Here is a 20,323-nt window from a genome sequence, read left to right as displayed (position 1 = left end):
TCGAATTAGAAATTATTTCCAAGCAGATTTACCAGTAATAAAATCATCAGTATTTTCAATTCTGCCAAAGAAGAACATTACAGACAATAGGCGAACCATTTTTCCGCTAGGGCAGAAAACAATGACATCGTCGACAAAAATGTTTTTCTTCCTTTCCGGAACCCCAATGTGGGAAATACATACAACAAAATTTAAGATTTCAATGTCATATCACTAGAAATTATAAACGTTCATAGACTTTGGTTTTTTTATATTAGGGATATAGGGCAAATTCATTTTTCTGAAATTGAGTGTGTTCTGCTGATTGTAGTATATGTACTCGATATTATTTTGAGGGTTGTATCAACTTGAAAATATCTATCATGCTTGCATAAATGAATTTTGATTTACGTTATAACGTAACTAACTGTTACTACGTTATAGCTTGCGCATTGCATTAGCTTTGTCATTAATAGCCGTAGCAAACATCTGTTTTATAGTACATTTTTTAGCAACTGTTAACGGAATTTTGTTGTGTCTGTTCCAAGACATCTTTTATAATTTGTTTCGGAATATTGTAAGTGCTTTTAAAAGAAAAGGTAAAATGTGTGATTGCAATATAGTTAGGGAAAATGCTGCGATCGATGACGGCAATAGATTCTTAGTGTTTTCAACTAAACCTTTGCATTCAAATATAAAAATCCCATGTTACGTCACATTGCATTTAGCTTTTATACTATCAGCTGTTCCAAAATATATTTCTTATAATTTGCAAAAATTCGTCTTCATTTCAGTTCACGATGCCTATTTCACCCTTCCTGCAGACTCCTTTTACCGATTTGACAGGTAGTTTGATTAATCATCAAACCTACGATAAATGCGGTGAAATGGAAATGAATATGATGGACTGCCTGGAAGCCTATGGAGCTGAGCGAGGTAAAAAGATGTGCAAGGATTTGGTTGATGATTTCAATGAGTGCTTTACAATGCACAAACAGATGCAACGCTTCCATGTAAGATTCAGTTATATTTTGAATATTGCAGATATTTTTTGCAATTCATTGTTTTTGTTTTATACAACTTCATGTAGGCTATGCGCAGCGAACGCATGAGGCAATATTGGGCCGGTGAACGTAAGAGCGAAGAACTTTTTGCTCCTCCACCTAGAGTTGATTCTTATTAGAGTACATGTTTTGCTGATTGTCCTTTAGTAAAATTAGAAAATAACATCAATATTTGTAACTAATAAAATATTGAAGTATTTATTATGGTGCAGATTGATAAACAACCAACGGTTTTACACGGGGGATCGTATGGAATTGATTAAAGCATAAAAATATATCACAAAAGATTTAATAATTTATATATCATCATAGATAAATATAGTCCTGCGAAACTATTTATGTAGCAGATAAAAAAATATTTAAAAGACATCGAATGTTCTGATGAGCACTGTGCTCTGACGACTGTTTCATCATTGAAATTTATCCGCTGTTCTTGCTTTTTTTTGAATAAAGAGGGAGTGTGCTGCAGAAAGTAAAAACAAAATTTTTGAACACTCTCTCGTTGGACCTACAAATGTACGATTTTTTAAACTCGATTGTATGGTGTCTTTGTGTAACATTTTCAGAGAAAAAGGTCAATTCAATTACATTATATCTTATGGACCCATATCTCTTCTTAGATTCCTCCGAATTAGAGGATGAGATGAATATAAAATACGGCGATAAATAAGGGTAAATAGTGCCCATTGTCATTGGTGTAACTTCTTGGGTTTGTTAGAAAGGCAAACTGGCGTTGTTAGAAAATCATCTTTTTGCCGTCTCAATGGACGATTTCGGCTGACGAAGGAGGCGGAGGTGGTGGCATTTCAATGTAAATTCTATCGATATTACAATTGTCTGCCGTCTTAACCATTTTGGCTTGTGGATGTTATCATCATTTACTATTCTTACATGGTGGCCCAGAAGCGTTATGTTGTCACGGTATGGTACGGTAAATGTTTAATCACAATCTCTTGGATATCGCTCTTGTCTGTGCACTTTTTATATGGTACTTTGCCAAGCTAGGATGCTCGCTCCCAAACTAGACTATGCCCAAATTTTATTCGAGTTGTAATAGTCCTAAATATTCAAAATATTTCCATTATATATAAATGTACTACAAACTAGCAGCAATTCGAGCTAAAACTAACTTATGTACTACTCCTATATGGCGACCATGATGTAAAAAAAACAGGGACAGCAACAACCATTTTTGATCAATGAAACACGATATCGACTGCCGTTATCAGAAAAATTTAGATTTCGATCAAAAATTCTAGATATCGAATGTCGTGATTAGCCCCAGTACGATTGTATTCGGGACCTCTATATATCACGAAATGTAGATAAATCAAACACTTTATAGTAAAGAAAAAATACAAGACAATAATATTTTATTTCTAAATTCTCAAAGACTCATTCAGCAACAATATCTGATTCAAGAATAAAATTCACAATAAACATGGAATGCACAATTGCACGATTTGTCGCAGTCATCAGACTTCTAATGCCAATTCCTCAGACAATCTCAACTAATGGTAAGAAACTGCAAGCTGAGTTCTTCATACTGGGTTCGACACAAGGATCTGGGATTTAAACAAATTTGAGGATAATTTTTGAAATTCGTTTGGGTGATATACAAGCCGCAGAAAAAAAATTGCATACGTCCTTATGTCCTTATATAAACTAACATTCAATTCGATCGCGATTTTCATCCTATTTCCTTGAAGTTTAGAAAAAGTTCTATTAATGACCTCCAATAAGCAGAATAATCCATAAAGTTGTACCATGCCAAATTACTAAATTAAAGCGGACAGTCTAAAGAGTATCTTTAGACTGTGCGATAAGGATCTTTCGAATATAATACTTCAAAAAATATTGCTTTTATACATTTATTAATTCTCAATATATTAAAAATATGCGAAAATCACTTACAACTTCCCTACGCTGCAAAATCTACAACAGCAATTTTCGTTTTATAAGTGATGTACCAGCGTCTAGCAGGCAGTAGTTTTATCATTGATCAAGGCAGTATATTTGGAAAATTTTCTGAACACATATGACTTTATTCCATTTCAAATAATTTATAATAGAGCTTCCCTACCCAATTTGCTTAAGATTTTAGATTTTTATTTTTGTTATTTGGGTAATAACAGTTTTGACCAATATGTACCCGGTTAAATGTATTTTAGTTTGACAGTCCTAATATTTGTTTTGATAATATCCAATACCGTTGTTTTTAATTATCTTATCGTCAATGTAAAACGCTCCAAATATTTATTTCCCCCCAACATACGTCTGACAATTTCACGACCGTATTTCCATGGTCAGACGTATTCGCCGATGCGGTGACGGAACGCTTTTATATTTTGATGGGCAGTCGCGTATGGCATTTGTCATTTGCTGTGAAAAACGGGTGAAGAGTAAAAATAAAAGAATAATAAGAGAATAGAAAATGAGGTACATTCTGTCTTTGCTTGTAATTGCCGGTAATAAAAGTTAAATAAAAACAAAACAATTATATAAAATCAAATGTCACATCAGGAGCACGAAAAAAGTTCTATAACAAGTGTTTAATCAACGTCATATTGCCAATAAAACGATCAAGATTCTTAACTACATAAAGCCAAGAAGTAAACAGTAAAAGGAGGTGATTATCAATTGCAAAATTAAAAATAAATGAACTGCATGTGGAGTAAAAAGTTATTGGAAATATCCAATCAGTCGTTTTTTGTGATGTTGAAATAGAAAAAATTTGCATATAAAAACCGCACACCGACCTACCGACCTTCACTCAACCTTCATCATCATCATCACACATGAGTTGTACAGTGGGTAATAGCCCAAATTATACATAGTACAGTTTGGGAAGATAAATTTTCTTTTTCAAAACTTGAACTGATTGAAGCTATCTTCCAAATGATTGGGGGTGGCTGGCAATATCTCTATTTTGGTTTCTTTGGGTTTTGTTGATTTTTGCATATCGTAAATCCTGGATCTATTTTAATTCATTAGCACAATTTGGTGTGTGGCCCTATTTCTCTATATTGTTTTAATTTTATAAAAGAAGTAAGCTACATTTTAGAATTCCGAATATTTTCATCTTAGCTTATTTTGTACCACAATGCGCTTAAACAAATTGAGCTTCTGAAGAATTTCCGTAGGTTAATTTGTCGATGTAGCCCACCTATAAATAGGCTCTTTTAAATTGTAACTTCGGGACCGTTTCAATCTGTCTTATTTCAAAGTATAATAAATTGGTATATATCAAAGGGTATTATATACATACTTATCCCCATGCAGGTGTTAGTGGCTTATCGGACCGACACCAAAGGAAATCAGTGAGGCAATGAAGGTTTAAATAATAACATTTTGAATCCGTAGCTCTAATATATACATCTACCACATTCTGAGTCGGTGCAGTCCTGTTTGGCCTACCGTCGGTCCACCAAAATTTTTTCAATAGGACAAGTGGCAACTTGTATCCGTCCTTCTTGTTATATTTGTTCATATTATATTATATGGCTCAATACATACGATAGGATTGGCCTTTAGTCTCGTCGGTGCAAAGTTAGCTGTATATATTTATCGACCGCAATTATCTATATCGGTTAAATTCTAGATGTGCCTCACATCCTGTACGATTTAGTCAAAAATGACTAATAATACGCACATCACCAACAAGACTACACCTAAATAAATTTACTAAAGTCGATGTTATATTTGTCTTCTCTCGACATTTTTTCACTTGTATATATAAATTATTGTGTTGTAAAAATATTTAGCATAGATGGATAATAGATAATATGTTTATGTCTTTATCCACTGTTATTTAGGTGAATAACGCTACTATTATGTTGATATTGATGCTAGACATGTATTTCCGAATTTTGAATCCCAAAGCGGAAGAGATTCTCTTTTATTTCAAAATCCAACAGTGAAATTATCATTTCATTTGCTTTCTTATTGAGAGCAACTTCGTAGAATCGGGAACTTGAAATGATGCACCTGATGCCTCCTCCATTCAATAACGTTCACATGGCTGCTAAGTAACATGAAATAAACAACTCGTTGTTGAGTTTAAGTCTACAACTAACTTGGAAAAAATAAACAAAAATATTGAGCACCTATTCGAAAGAGTCAGTTTATACGCGTCTCTTGTCTAATCCACAAGATAAGCAATCGTCGTCAAACGGCAACCTCTTTCTGGACGATAAATAAAGGGGACGATAATAACTATTTTGTGCAAAAAATATAGTGGTTTGTGTCATCCATCTGTATTCCATATTCAAGTGATTTGTTTGTGTATGTGAGCCAAGTGTTAGTAGTAACGGGGTTGGAATATGTGTTGTTTACTTTTTATCCACATGACTGCATTGGCGTAAGAAATGTTCATCATATGTTTATTAATTTGCAAACTTTATTTGGTATAGTTATGTTGGGAGCCCAAGAAATTCTACTAATTCTGATATATCGATTATATTAAAACCATCTTTTTTTGGATCACTAGATTCCCAGATTCAAATATAAAAAAAACCGAAAGGACAACATGAATGTATATGTGATATGGACAAATTTGCGTCATCCTGTTCTAAAATAAATACTATTTTACATATTTAATTTCTGACGGAAGCTGAAGTACATTGACTAATTGCCTGTAAAGATTCTAAATTGTAACCTATGTTTTGTGTAGGTCGACAAAGCAAATACTTAACAATACTAAACGTCTCTTACATCGACTTGTCCTCTTAGAGTTCGTGTAATATAATATCCTCGACCATAGGGTGTCAATTAAATTCTTGATTGCCATTTACTTGGCTGAAAGTTGTAATGTCGTTCAAATTCTTAATAATGTGGCTTACTTATATTTGGCAAAGTTTTGTTTGCATCTAAAGCTAACACAGCTAGACGGATTTCAAAGACGGTTTAAATCTTCGGCGTTTTAAAAATTTAATATCCGTTATATAGAGTCTTTTAGAAACATTCTAAATCCGAAAAAAGGCCGATTTCCTGTTTTTTATACCCTGCGCCTCACTGTGGAACAGGGTATTATAAGTTAGTGCATATTTTTTTATCTTGAATATAGAAAATTCAACATGTTAATATAATTTTGCTTATATTTGAAAACTCAAATTGGTTTTGGCTAAAGCCAACGGTATCTATTAGCAGAATTTTTGTTCCGAATTTTTGACTTAAATTCTGTTTTGGATTGAGACCTATATTTAAAAGAAAATTTTAATGAAATGAGAGTCAATATCGTTCATGGCATATAAGATTATTCAGATTTCATTTATTTTGTAAAAGTCAAATATTCCACTACACTATCATTGATAAGACCACCAAAAAGTCGAAAGAGGGGAAATAATAATTTTGTATACTATCAAATGTCGATTTTTTCATTTTTAAGGTATGAAAAAATGGTACTCCAAATTATGAAAAGTTACGAACATTTTTTGAATCCTTCTTATCATTTCTATTAAAATCGTTGAAAGGATAATTTAATATCCCATTGAAAAACTACGTCATCATTTTAATTTGATACATTTTTCTAGATTTTCTTTGGGCATTTGCCAATCATCAACAAATGATGCCTGAAGCTAGATAATCAAGCTTCCAAATTTATCACAGTAGGTGGAAAGTGATGCCCTATTGAGACAGAATATATAGATGTGATAATTACTGCCTACCTTGGCCTTTCTCCTAATAGCTAACAAGATTAAAGGCTTTTTACTTAGCATGAGAAATATTTCAATAAATTTTTTTGAATTCTATGCTGCTGATCTTAATTGGTCAATGCCTTGAGAAAATGTACTATAAAATTTTAAGCCATACACACAAAAACCGAAAAGATTGGTGATATCTCTAGTGGTTATTACGACATAGCCATTACAATTGGTGTTATATGGTATTTAAAACCAATTGATACACTTGCAGTTCATATATATAAATGCTCTTTAGACAGAAGAGATTGTTCATTCTTATTTTGGCATGATTCATTATCCTACATCATTCTCTTTTTTGTAAAAACCAATCTATTTTCAGTGGCTTTATTTAATAGGAGAAAGCAGAAAGCAAAAACTCGTAATATTCTATAGATTACAGATATCGAATGACTGTTGCGGGTACTACTAGTTCTCGATTACGATGGCATTGAATGGCTTTTTAGAGTTCTTCCAAAAGGGAAAAACATTTAGACCAAAGAAGAGATTTACAGCGGGCACCATACGCTACTCTTTGCACAAACAAGCCCAGGCCAGTCTTCAGTCGGGTATTAATTTGCGGCAAGCCGTATGTCTCCCCGAGGGTGAAAATCTCAATGATTGGATAGCAGTGCATGTAGTTGATTTTTTCAATCGCATCAATCTTATATATGGTACAGTTTCGGAATATTGTAATGAGACGACATGTCCGACAATGAGTGGAGGGTCACGCTATGAATACCTATGGGCCGACTCGGAGAACTATAAAAAACCCACATCGTTGCCAGCACCCAAATATATTGAACTGCTAATGGATTGGGCAGAGGCACAGATAAATAATGAGACAGTATTTCCAGTATCGACTGATGTACCATTTCCAAAAACGTTTCCCACATTATGTCGTAAAATCTTAACACGTTTATTTCGAGTATTTGTCCACGTTTATATTCATCATTTTGATCGAATTGTCAGTATTGGAGCGGAGGCACATGTAAATGCTTGCTATAAGCATTTCTATTATTTTGTGAAAGAATTTGATTTAATCACAACTAAGGAGTTGGAGCCATTACACGAAATGTCTTCAAAAATTTGTAAAGATTAAGAAAACCAAAAAAAAAATGCACTAAAAATTAAAGAGTCTCAGTTTTGAAAATTGTTCCAATTAAAAAAAAAAAAATAATAAAATATATGTATTGTATGTACTTCATCCAATTTTACGTTCCCCCTCTCCCAACTATTCTTAATGTGTCTGCAGTTAGTATGTTAATGTGTTATTAACTTGTCACTATATTTGCAAAATGTTAGAATAACCATCTCCGAATATTGTGACATTCAAGTATTTATACTGTATGTAATAAAAATGTAAATAATTTGAGCTTGCATTAATTTTTTAACTCATTGTATTACTTAAGGGAATGTTTTTAGGAATATTTGTTTCAAAAATTTAATTTTTGAATTGAATTTGAATTATCAATTTAGTGGAGGGCAATAATACATTTAACTTATATCAATGGAGGAATTTCGTTATTATATTTATTTCAATTCTGATAATTGGTTGATAGTTTTGCTGCAAGTAGAGGATGCTGATGAGGAATGTGGTAATTCCGAAACAGCTGTACATCCAACCATCTTGAGGTCTATAGGGCTTTGCCCAAATAAATTTGACAAGCATACTTTTCCTCTGTTGGTTAAGCTACACTTGTAGTTTAGTCAATGCATGGCTTTAAGCTGAGATCAAAAAAACAACAATAATTTTATTTCTATAGAAAATTTTATCAAAATTTTATTTCTATAGAAAATTTTGTCAAAATTTTATTTCTATAGAAAATTTTGTCAACATTTTATTTCTATAAAAATTTTGTCAAAATTTTATTTCTATAGAAAATTTTGTCAAAATTTTATTTCTATAGAAAATTTTGTCAAAATATTATTTCTATATAAAATTTTGTCAAAATTTTATTTCTATAGAAAATTTTGTCAAAATTTTATTTCTATAGAAAATTTTGTCAACATTTTATTTCTATAGAAAATTTTGTCAAAATATTTCTATATAAAATTTTGTCAAAATTTTATTTCTATAGAAAAATTTGTCAAACTTTTATTTCTATAGAAAATTTTGTCAAAATTTTATTTCTATAGAAAATTTTGTCAAAATTTTATTTCTTTATTTCTATAGAAAATTTTGTCAAAATTTTATTTCTATAGAAAATGTTGTCAAAATTTTATTTCTATGGAAAATTTTGTCAACATTTTATTTCTATAGAAAATTAGTGTACCTCTTATTTGGATAGATGATATATTATGCAAAATCTACCAAATTCTAACAATCTACCAAACAGTAAGAAATCTACCATTTTTGGTAGAATTCTAGCAATTGTGGCAACCGTAATAGGGAGTAGGCTTGGGTAGTCATACATACATGAATTCCCATGGGGGTACTATACTCCTTGGACAAGGTGGGCTTCCTTGTGTCCCCGGTGTGTAGGACCGACTGCAGTCGTATAAAAATCAGTAGCCGTCTTGATTTTGATATATTTTTCAACAAAATATTTCAAAAAGTACAAACATTTGTAGGCCCTTGGATCAACCCATCGTAACGACCCTGCAAACGCTTAAACATTGTATTTGGGTTAGTTTAAAATCTATGTTTTGTCTTAATTCAACGACACCGTGTGAGAATAGAAACATTTGAGTAAATAGAATATGAATTTGAAATAATTTAAATTCTTAGATGATAATTTGCTATATTTGATCCGAAATGTATATGAGTCAATTGCGCATTTGGTTAATCGATTTGCACGAATAAGTCAATTTTTTACTAATTGATTTATATTAAAAGTGTTATTTCCGCCCGTTGATAAGTTTTTTTTAAGATGTATGGAATATTCGCGGTTGTCGAGGGAATGAATAATCTCTAACATTCCCAATTGAAATCGGCCGATATGTATACGGGAGTTATATATATAAATCTGAGCCGTTTTACAAATTCAATAGCGATTGTCTTTGTGCCAAAAAATGTATATATACCAAATTTCATGTGAATAACAAATGAAAGGTCATACGGGCGGACTGCCAGACTACGTTAAGTTATAGTACTATCCAATATAAATCACATACATATTGGTTTTATAATCTTATATAATTTGTAAGTTTTGAAACATAAATTGTATACTATACGTCCATTGACTGAGCTTTTTTATACCAATTTTATAATCCATAGTAAAAAATATTTTGAAGTTAAAAGTATTTTGAAAAATTGTATCCCCTATAAATCGAAACACCCTATATTATTTAATCATTAATTGTACGTATGCAATATGTATGTGTGTGCATTTTTATGACGTTTGGTTTGTTTGTTTCATTATTTAGAATGTGGTCGGTCCATTGATGATCTAAAATCTAGCCAAACACACACATCCACACCACACAAGTGGTCTACCCTCAGCGGAAGAAAAATACAAAAACAAAACTATTTATACTAGTTTTTAGCAAACTATAGCGTCATGAGTCATTCCCGACCTATGGCAATATTTAGACATTTGTTTGCACTGATTTTTGTTTGCCATTTTGTCGAAATATTTGAACAGTTTAATGACACGGAAAGATAAAAAGCTAATATACGTAACATATAGTGTATTTTGATGCATACAATAAATAAATCAATACATATGTGATCGTTAGACTTTTTGTTTTCGAACACACCAATTACGAATACTTAATATAATATTATTTCCATCAATTTAATTAATTGTACTTCTAAAAAAATTGTCAACATTTTAAACGTGAAAATTCCCAACAAAAAAGTATCGCCAAAAATGTAGTGAAAATATTCTTTTTGGATCCGGAAGTGGTACAAAATTGCCGCAGAAGCGATGAATTCAACATGGGCTTATCATAGGACCACCATTTCAAAAGCCTGTGGCACTGAATTTGCATCACTTCACACAAGAAAATTTTTTTCTGATTCAATCACGAAATTATTTGATCCAATTAATTTTTTAATTGAAATGTCTTCAATCACAGAAATGATAGTATCAATTAAAAAATTAATTGACAGTCAATTAAAAAATTAATTGATCCGATTAAATATTTAATTGATACTATTAATTTGTGTGATTGATTTTTATATCAATTAAAAAATTTGTTGAATCAATTAAATTTTTAATTGAATAGTTTTTAAAACTCAATTAAGATTTTAATTGGAAAAATTTTTGTGAAATTTTTTTCTATGTTCTTAAGGTAGAATTACATACCATGCGAACAATACGTCCGATGATTGAAGAGTTGAAATTTCTCTTTGAAATCAAAAGCTCGAATAGTCTGCCGCAAACAAAAAAAAATCAACCCTTCCATCAACGCACGGATTGACGCATGGTGTGTAATTCAACCTTTAATGTGTGATCTGTAATACAGATTCTGTATTCAGTGCTTTGGATGTGAATTAAAAAAATGCCAAATAAATCATTTGTATAATGTTTTATGATTTTTAATGCATTCTTACGCTTATTTGAAACGTTTGACCTCAAATATTTTAAAAATCGCAATTTTTCTAAATTGGATCTAGCATTTTGTTCGACAAATTTTAAATCAATTGGACCATTTAATTAATTCTTACTATGTTTTTAACCTACATATTTGATACAAAAAAATTAAAATTACCAATTAAAAATATAAACAAGTATATACGGCCGTAAGATTCGGCCAGGCCGATTGCGTAGAAACTTCTCCTAAGGACTGTCATCCACAAAAAAATTATCTGGGTTGCGGTAACACTTGCCTATGGCAAGGTATCTTAAAACTTCTTAACACCGTCTTCCAAATTGTAAGTTAGTCCACGGGGTATATATTAAACAAAAAAGGCCGATAAAATACGTATATAATTCACTTTGACAAAATTTTCTATAGAAATAATATTTTGACAACGTTATCTATAGAAATAAAATTTTGACAAAATTTTCTATAGAAATAATATTTTGACAACGTTATCTATAGAAATAAAATTTTGACAAAATTTTCAATAGAAATAAAATTTTGACAAAATTTTGTATAGAAATAAAATCCGCAGATTTGTGTGCCACTCATTCGTAATTCGGTGTTTATGAGGTCATTTGTTGTTAGAATTGTCAGGTGTTGGAATTTTCTGCCATTTGACCTGTGTATTTTCTCCCATAGTAATAATGTGTTTCGTCGTAAAATCTTGTATGATTTTTATAATTATTCCTATCCTTAGGTTTGCTATATAGTCATTCGCAATTTCTGATGGTTTACATCTTATTATAATCATTATATAGAATGGTCTTATTAATGTATGATTGCCACTACCTGAACTGGACTTCGTAATTATCAGTTTTATAATTAACGGTTGTTTATAATATTTTATTTTGTTTTTATGGTTGGGGACCACTAAATTGAATTATTTTTGTATTATATAAGTTTTTATTATTATTTAGGATAAAATTTATAATCATTTAATGTTACATATTGTTGCTCAGGATTTATATGCTATGTAATACAGTTTTTTGGTCATACGGCTTTTTGTATTATATATATTCAATAAATAAATAAAATTTTGACAAAATTTTCTATAGAAATAAAATTTTGACAAAATTTTCTATAGAAATAAAATTTTGACAAAATTTTCTATAGAAATAAAATTTTGACAAAATTTTCTATAGAAATAAAATTTTGACAAAATTTTCTATAGAAATAAAATTTTGACAAAATTTTCTATAGAAATACAATTTTGACAAAATTTTCTATAGAAATAAAATTTTGGTACATTATTTTTGGCGATATGAACCAATTTTTGTGTCATTGGCGATCGGCTATTGAAGAACATTTTTGAGAGGAAATTTTTGTGCTTTTAGTGCTTTTAAAGTTGTACCTTTATATAAATTTCTACACTCAAAAAAAAAGTGAACTCTCTATTTCACTAAAGCCAATTTAACTTTCGTTTAGTTCATGGAATTATTATGTTTAGTGAAAATTTCCTCTACTCTAATAATTTTTTGTGTACGTTAGTTAAATTAACTAAAACCGAGGAAAAAATATACACAAATGAAGGATAAAGATTAACTAAATTCGTGTGTTCCACAAAATAGTTCAATATTTCTTTAAGTTTGTAAATTTTACTACAAATGCGTTCATCATGAACTTCGTATGTCACTAAAGACATTCTTGCAATTTTGAACTCCAATTTTTTCCTTCAAACTACAAAATTTTCTTTAACAAGTGAAAAAACTTAATTATGTCTAATAAATTTTCTTGAATTTGTCGAAAAATATTTGCTTATATTTATGACATCGGCGCGATGCCAGCGTTTGTAATACTGTTTAGTTAAAATTTTCCAAAAATATTCAAAATTTTCTAAAATCAACCGAAATTTTTCTTCCTGGTGGGTTCACTGTTTTTTCAGTGTATATAATGTTTATACAAATCATAAGTTTTCCTGTTGTCTGTTGGCATGTATGTTTTTAATCATGATACAACTTTCAATAAGCTCCATTATTATCGTTCTAAAATTTGCATAGTTTTGTTTTCTCTTTAGATGATGTATCGCAATATATTCCCCCATATAATCTGTGTCGATCCATCATTTCTTATATACACCCTAGAAAGGCCGATACTCCGATTTTACTTTTTGAGCGAATACTACACCCAGAAAAAGTGGAAGAAAATTTAGATTAGTTTTAAAAAATTTAACTAAAATGTTTTACAAAAAATTAATAAATATTTTCCTATTATTTAAGAAAATTTTATATTTTGAAGGAAAAATTACAGTTAAAAATTGATATTTAGCGCTATATGAAGTTCAAGACAGACTCAGTTTCAGAAAAAAATACTTTTTTGAGAAATTTATGAACGGAATTTAAGTAAACTTATAAAGTAAAATTGTGTACTCATTTGTATATTTTTTTTTTCTATAAAAAAAACTTCGTTGACTTTCTTCTGTGTGTATTGGCTTTTTTCTTGATGCTAAAATTTAGAATCTAGTGTTATTATGGTCCGATGTGCCAAATACGGTCCATTTTTCGATGTAGTTTGCACACCTAGAAATCGAAAAATTATTTCGAATTGAAATTTTGAATCTTGATGTTATTTTGGACCTATAGAGGTAAAACAAGTAAGTAAAGTCTAAAGTCGGGCGGGCCGACTATATTATACCCTTCACCATTATGTAGACCAAAATTTGTGTTACCATCCCAAATACTTCAAATTTGTTGGGAGTTATTATCAAGGTTTATATTCCCATATACAAATATTTATATCTGAAACGATTTGGAGACAATTTTTTGTACTTCTACAAAATCGCTAGAATTAAAAATTAAATCGGCTAACACCCTGGTATGAAACACAATGTTAGTAAAAAATATGGGAAATATAAAGCTAAAGCAATATTGATGCAATTGTACAAAAGAGCATTTATGATTTATCGGGCGATACGTATGTATTCGAGATATAGGACAATTTGAGTAATATTTACAATTTTTGCTACTCAGCAGTGTCGATTTTACAAGAATATTGGTTAAATCTCGCCAAGATTTGTGGTCAATTGTGGGTTGTGATATATTATTTGGCCAATTCGGGTGATATTTCCACAAGTCGGAGTTTTATTTAAAATTCGAACATTCTGTGGAAAGTTTGGCATTACAGTGTGCAGGATATGACTACGAATTATGGAAATCATCACAGAATTTTGGGTAAAATGTGGATATTTTGGCCATATTAGATCAAGATGACGCACTTAAATAGCATATTATTATTCTCTGTGGAAACTATCGTGTCAGTTGGAGGAAACTTGCATTGAAAATGGGTCTAAAATATGAAACATTCTACCATATTTCCCCTACTCTGGCGTACATATATATGGGAACTATATCTAAATATGAACCGATTTTGACTAAATTTGACATGCATAGTTAGAATAATAATCCTGCTATCTCAGCAAAAAACGTAAACGGGAGAATAATTTTGGCCTCCGTGGTCATATGGGTGTAAATCGGGCGAAAGATATATATGGGAGCCATATCTAAATCTGAACTGATTTTAACCAAATTTAACACACTGAATGATACTCTTAAACGTACTCCTTGTGCAAAATTTGAAGCAAATCAGGGCAAAACTCTGGCTTTTGAGGCCATATAAGTGAAAATCAGACAAATAATATATATGGAAGCTATATCTAAATCTGAACCGATTTCAACGAAATTAGGTACACTTAATGATACTACTAAACGTAATCCTTGTGCAAAATTTGAAGCAAATCAGGGCAAAACTCTGGCTTTTGAGGCGATATAAGTTCAAATCGGACGAAAGATGAACCGATTTGGCTGATATTATGCATATCTTACGGAAACCACATAATATTTGGCTGCTCGAAATTTTGCGAAAATACGTTGATAAATACGTCAAATATGACCAGATCGGTGATAAATATATATGGCAGCTATATCTAAATCTGAGCCGATTTTTTTTCAAAATCAATAGCGATCGTCTTTGAGCCAATGTAAAACTCTGTGCCAAATATGAGGATGATCGGACTTGAGCTGCGAGCTGTACTTTGCACACAAAATTACATACACAGACAGACAGACAGACGGACATCGCTAAATCGACTCAGAATTTAATTCTAAGACGATCGGTATACTAAACGATGGGTCTCAGACTTTTCCTTCTTGGCGTTACATACAAATGCACAAACTTTTTATACCCTTCACCACTACTGTGGTAAAGGGTATAAAAATATTTTTTTTGAGCGAAAAAGTTCTTCTCGTCAAAATTCGTCAAATTCATTTCTATTTAGGTTGGCTTATGCAAAAATTATGAACACCTTCATGCTTTTATTGGTTTAACACTTTAAAATCATAAATAAATCTATTTCCATTTTTTCTTCCTCCGGGATAAAATGTAGTTAAAAGAGAAATTACGTTGATCGATAACTTCTTTTCTAAAAAGTGCACACATGCATTTCCGATCTAAACTATTCATTAAATTCAAGAAAACCATAATTTTAACTCTGGCTGTTACAAAATGGAGATTTTCTTACCACATGAACATGTCTGTTTTGCCAAATTTGTGAAGATGCAGGTTCGATATCGGCTCAAAACTGTATACACAAAAGGTACAAAATCATTCGCGGGGGTAGTACGGTACTGATCAGAGTAAAAAAGTACTATAGTACTGCATTTCCACGCATAAAACAATGGGCTGCCGCTATACCAAACATTGTCTGCTATTTTCTTAACTCGATTACCCTTAAACTTTTTTTCAAAAAAGTTAAATTTGGAACTATCTTAACACAATAAAACCAGTAATCTCGCACATACAGTCATCGGCATAAGTATTTTGACATACCTGTTACTAATGTTTTGCTTTATATTTAACAGGGTTGTTTCAAAGTAACGGTACTTTCGTATATGAATACAGAGTAAGAGTGCATTTGGAAAAAAAAACATGTAAACTATTTTTTCAATTGCTTTCTCCGTCTCTTCATGATACCGTTTGTTTTTGGTAGTGACCTGATTTTAGATGGACAAAAGTACTTTGACATCACTTCCACGTGGTTCTCGGTGCCGTATAAGTTGACGGAAATTTTGCTAAATGCTGTGGATTGCCGAAATAAGTTCATGTACGTGGATTACAAAGAGTTTTTCTAATTTCAACGAAAGTACAACATGGGGAAAATTGGTGAAATAAGTGATAGCGTCAGAATTGACATGGTGGCGAAGTATAACGCAGGAATTTTGGTTAAAAATATCAGCAAAATGTACAAAACTTCGTGCCAAACAGTATATTATCAACTAAACAAATTTAAAAAGTTTTATACTACAAAAATTCTTCCAAGATTTGGAAGGCCACGCAAAACAAGTGGGCACGATGATCGCCTTATACTGCGACAATTTCAAAATGACCCGCTGAAGACTCCAAAATTAGTCGCAAAACAATTCCGTGAAAATTCATGCATTCAAGTCAGCGAAAGGACAATCCGGAGACGACTAAAGGAAGGTTGTTTCGGCACTTACATTGCTAGAAAAATTCCCCAAATTTCCGTTAAAAATAAGGCTAAACGTTTGAAGTTTGCAAAAAAGTATATACAGATGCCTCAATCATATTGGAACAATGTTTTATGGACGGACGAAAGTACTTTAAAATATCACGCATCAAAAAATAAAGTTTACGTAAGACTTCAAAAAATTTTACGAAAAACGAAAGCTCCAGTTTGTGAGAGAACAAGTCATGGTGGCGGCTTTGTAATGTTCTGGGGATGTATTGCATACAAGGGGGTCGGAGATATAGTTCCTGTCGATGGAACAATGGATAAGGAAAAATATTTACAAGTTCTGAACGAAAATGCATTCCCATCAGGCGACAAACTTATCCGAGAGTCCTTTATTTTTCAGCAGGATAACGCTCCATGTCACAAAGCCAAAGTAATTACCAAGTTCCTTGACGATATTGGGGTAAATACTTTGGATTGGCCACCCCAAAGTCCTGATTTAAATATTATAGAAAATGTCTGGGCCTATATGAAGCAAAAAACGAAACACATCATTGACAAGGACTCGCGAGGATACGATTTCTGAAATTAAGGATATTTGGAGAGAAATTCCTATAGATTTCGTTCAAACATTGGTGAATTCGGTTCGAAGAAGATTGCAAAAAGTGATTGACGCGCGAGGAGAGTATATATTTTATTAATTTTTATGTATCATTCAGTATATCGTAACATTCAAATTCTTTCTAGTGTTTCGGGGAATTTGTCAAAATACTTTTGTCATCCAACATTTTGACTATTCCCTTTGTATTATCCACATAAATAAAGGATGAATAAAATAACCCTCGTCTTTTTAAATTACTACAACCATAGAAACTTTAGAAGGCATTACGAATTTTTTATATAATTATAGAACCAATCGATGTTCAATATTTCATAAAAAAAAATTGTCAAAATACTTTTGCCGATGACTGTATGTGCTGAAAATCTGATTATTTTTCAAATTAAGGCATAAAAGCAAAAGAAATGTTTCCTGATAGCATAATAATAAATAATTTGAGTAACAAAAATTTTACGAATGGTTGTCCGCTAGAAGTACAAAAATATAACAGCAATTCCAGACTGCTGTATTTAGCAGACTTTTTCTATGATTAAATAGTCCTTGACATTGACAAAAATATATACTATAGTATTACGAGGGTGGTTCGGAAACTTCTTAGCCTATCAATGAAAGAGAATAGTTAGTTTTTCAAAAATATTTTTATTTTTCAATATAATCTCCTGAAACTTCAATACACTTAGTCCAACGCTTTTCTAGCAATTCTATCCCTTGATTAAAATAGTTTTCCTCAAGGTCTTCAAAATAGTGGTTTACAACTGTAATTGCATCTTCATTTGAGGTAAAACGCTTGTCAGCAAGGATTTTTTTTTAGATTTGGGAACAAGTAAAAGTCACTGGGAGCTAAATCAGGAGAATAAGGTGGGTGGTCAAGCAACTCGTACTTTAATTCGTTGATTTTAGCCACTGTTAACACACTCTTGTGCGCTGGTGCGTTGTCTTGATGAGAAATTATTTTTTTGTGTTGTAAGTCAGGACGTTTTTCTCGAATTTGTACATTTAATTGATCCAAAAGGTTGCAATAGTACTCTGAATTTATTGTTTTACCCTTTTGCAGATAGTCAATCAATAAAATACCTTTGAAGTCCCAAAAAAACCGTTGCCATAACCTCACCTGCCGATTGAATTGTTTTTGCCTTCTTTGGGGCACTTCCTCCAGCTTCAGTCCATTGTTTGGATTGTTCTTTTGAAGCTTTGAAACCCTCAGAAATGTCACCAGCATTACTGAGGTGGGATAATCCACCGCTGAAAAACTTTTTAGTGTTCGGTCGAAGCAGAAATCGAACCCACGACCTTGTGTATGCAAGGCGGGCATGCTAACCATTGCACCACGGTGGCACCCATCTTGCAGAAAGCTTTTTCATCTGTAGTTCTTCATGCAAAATTAAATGGATTCGATCATTAGAGATGCCCATATATTAGCAATTTCAAGCACTTTCGTTCGTCGATCATTTAATACCATATCATGCACTTTGGCTACAATTTCTGTTGTTGTTGCTGTTTTTGGACGTCCACTGCGTGGTTCATCTTCAATGCTTGTACGACCACGTTTAAATTCAGCAACCCAATTTTTTACTGTTGCATATGAAGGAGCACTTTACCCTAACACATTCACCATATCATTATGAATTTCTTGTCCCGATAAACCTTTTTTATGTAAATATTTAATGACAGCACGCATTTCTAATTTTTGCATTGTAAAAAAATGCGGATGCGTCTTTTTTGAACACCTGTTTCTATATGAAGGAGTTGCCAGATCGAAACAAAATTTAACATTTGTTCATAACAGAAATGTAAGTTTCCAAAACACTTAACTTTTTTCTGTTTATACCGCGCTTTTTGTGCTGGGCTAAGAAGTTTCCGAACTGCCCTCGTAAAATGAATATACTATGTGAAACTATTCAATTTTATGCCGGGCAAAGAATATTTTTATCCTTAACTGGAACAAACCTGTTTTGTTTAATATCATAATGGAGGCCATGTTGTTAATTAGGACGAATATTTATTGCTTCGAGACGATACGATTTTAGATAACGATCGTGTTATTTTTATTAGCATTATGGATCATGATTACGGAGAAAATATTATATGATAGTCGTAAAAATGATACAGGTACCAAATGGGACGATGTTTTTGCTTAAAAAGTACCCAAAAAAAGTATAAAATATATAGTAAATATTTTAACACGGAAATTTTAAGGAGAAAATTAAAAGCAAATTAAAGGGGTGCTTATCTCAATGATTTCAACAATGTACCTTCAACATTTTTATTATCCACTATACCATTGGAATTGTGTTTTTTTAATTATGCTAATATTTGTATCGTGACAAAGATGTGTAAATTACTGTAAAATTGTCTACATGAGTCGAAAGCATCGTAATTAGTCGTCAACAATAACTTGATTATTGTTATATGACAGTGTTGTTTCCGTTTTTATGATTTTATTTTTTAGCCGACGATGAGATATCAGCGGTACGCAAAAGAGAAACAATTTAAATGAATTCGAGAGAGAGAGAGAGATGTTGTAGTATATTCGGCTAAATTCTCCCTCTCAGATTCTTGTTGTTGTTTTGGGATAGATTAGATTCATTTTTTTTGCAAAACAATTATTGCCCCCTTTTGAAAAAAGCATGTCCACTTTTTTGTTGTAAAGTAAAACCCAAGAGAAAGATCTGTCTGTCTGTCTGTCTGTCCATTCGCCTTTCAATCGGTTTTACTCAAGTTTTTTTTTGCTATTCTGCCCCTAAAGTTGTCGTGACATTGGAGCAAATAAAAAGTATATTGAAACACACAAATCAGTAACCGATCGTACGCTGAACTGGAACGTTGTTTTGTTGCCGTGATTAGTGTATGAGGGATGGAAGTCGAGAGTTGTTGGAATTAAATTTTATACGATTTCGGAATTAGCTTTCTTCAATAAATAAGAAATTGATTGACATTTAAATGTTTATGGTGTTGTCTGTCTGCTTATTGTATCGTTTTTTTTTGT

At 31.7% G+C, this 20,323-nt stretch overlaps 3 protein-coding genes and 1 long non-coding RNA gene across 13 annotated transcripts in view; 3 read left to right on the top strand and 1 right to left on the bottom strand.

Moving 5' to 3' along the window:
• Nucleotides 1–398: 398 nt before the first annotated feature.
• Nucleotides 399–1,267, top strand: ND-15 (NADH dehydrogenase (ubiquinone) 15 kDa subunit). 2 transcript variants are annotated; one of them, XM_075296261.1, is made up of 3 exons: nucleotides 399–556; nucleotides 774–992; nucleotides 1,070–1,267. In XM_075296261.1, the coding sequence occupies exons 2-3, from the start codon at nucleotides 780–782 to the stop codon at nucleotides 1,160–1,162; spliced, it is 306 nt and encodes a 101-aa protein (XP_075152376.1). In that variant the 5' UTR covers nucleotides 399–556; nucleotides 774–779; the 3' UTR covers nucleotides 1,163–1,267. The 2 variants fall into 2 exon arrangements, with proteins under 2 accessions (XP_075152376.1, XP_075152375.1); XM_075296260.1 differs by having other exon boundaries at nucleotides 427–578.
• LOC142226327 (uncharacterized) lies at nucleotides 1,213–2,249 on the bottom strand. The gene is made up of 2 exons (XR_012719655.1): nucleotides 2,174–2,249; nucleotides 1,213–2,102 (listed from the first exon to the last, which is right to left on the bottom strand). It is a non-coding gene; the product is annotated as an uncharacterized LOC142226327 (long non-coding RNA).
• A 1,283-nt stretch (nucleotides 2,250–3,532) lies between these two features.
• On the top strand, nucleotides 3,533–8,115 carry Mob3 (MOB kinase activator 3). Its single transcript, XM_075296258.1, has 2 exons — nucleotides 3,533–3,672; nucleotides 7,065–8,115. Exon 2 carries the CDS (start codon nucleotides 7,167–7,169, stop codon nucleotides 7,821–7,823), a length of 657 nt encoding a protein of 218 aa, XP_075152373.1. The 5' UTR covers nucleotides 3,533–3,672; nucleotides 7,065–7,166; the 3' UTR covers nucleotides 7,824–8,115.
• Nucleotides 3,535–20,323, top strand: part of Naprt (nicotinate phosphoribosyltransferase) — a 90,467-nt gene continuing 73,678 nt past the window's right edge. For 2 of the 9 annotated variants that reach the window (XM_075296256.1, XM_075296248.1), the window contains exon 1: nucleotides 3,535–3,672. The gene's annotated coding sequence lies outside the window, so the exon portion shown is untranslated. The other 7 variants (XM_075296255.1, XM_075296252.1, XM_075296249.1 and 4 more) reach the window with 7 other exon arrangements.

The sequence above is a fragment of the Haematobia irritans genome, chromosome 2, assembly GCF_050003625.1.
Source record: "Haematobia irritans isolate KBUSLIRL chromosome 2, ASM5000362v1, whole genome shotgun sequence".
NCBI classification, from domain to species: domain Eukaryota; kingdom Metazoa; phylum Arthropoda; class Insecta; order Diptera; family Muscidae; genus Haematobia; species Haematobia irritans.
The sequence above is the reverse complement of the archived record's forward strand: the minus strand, read 5'-3'. Positions and strand labels throughout refer to the sequence as shown.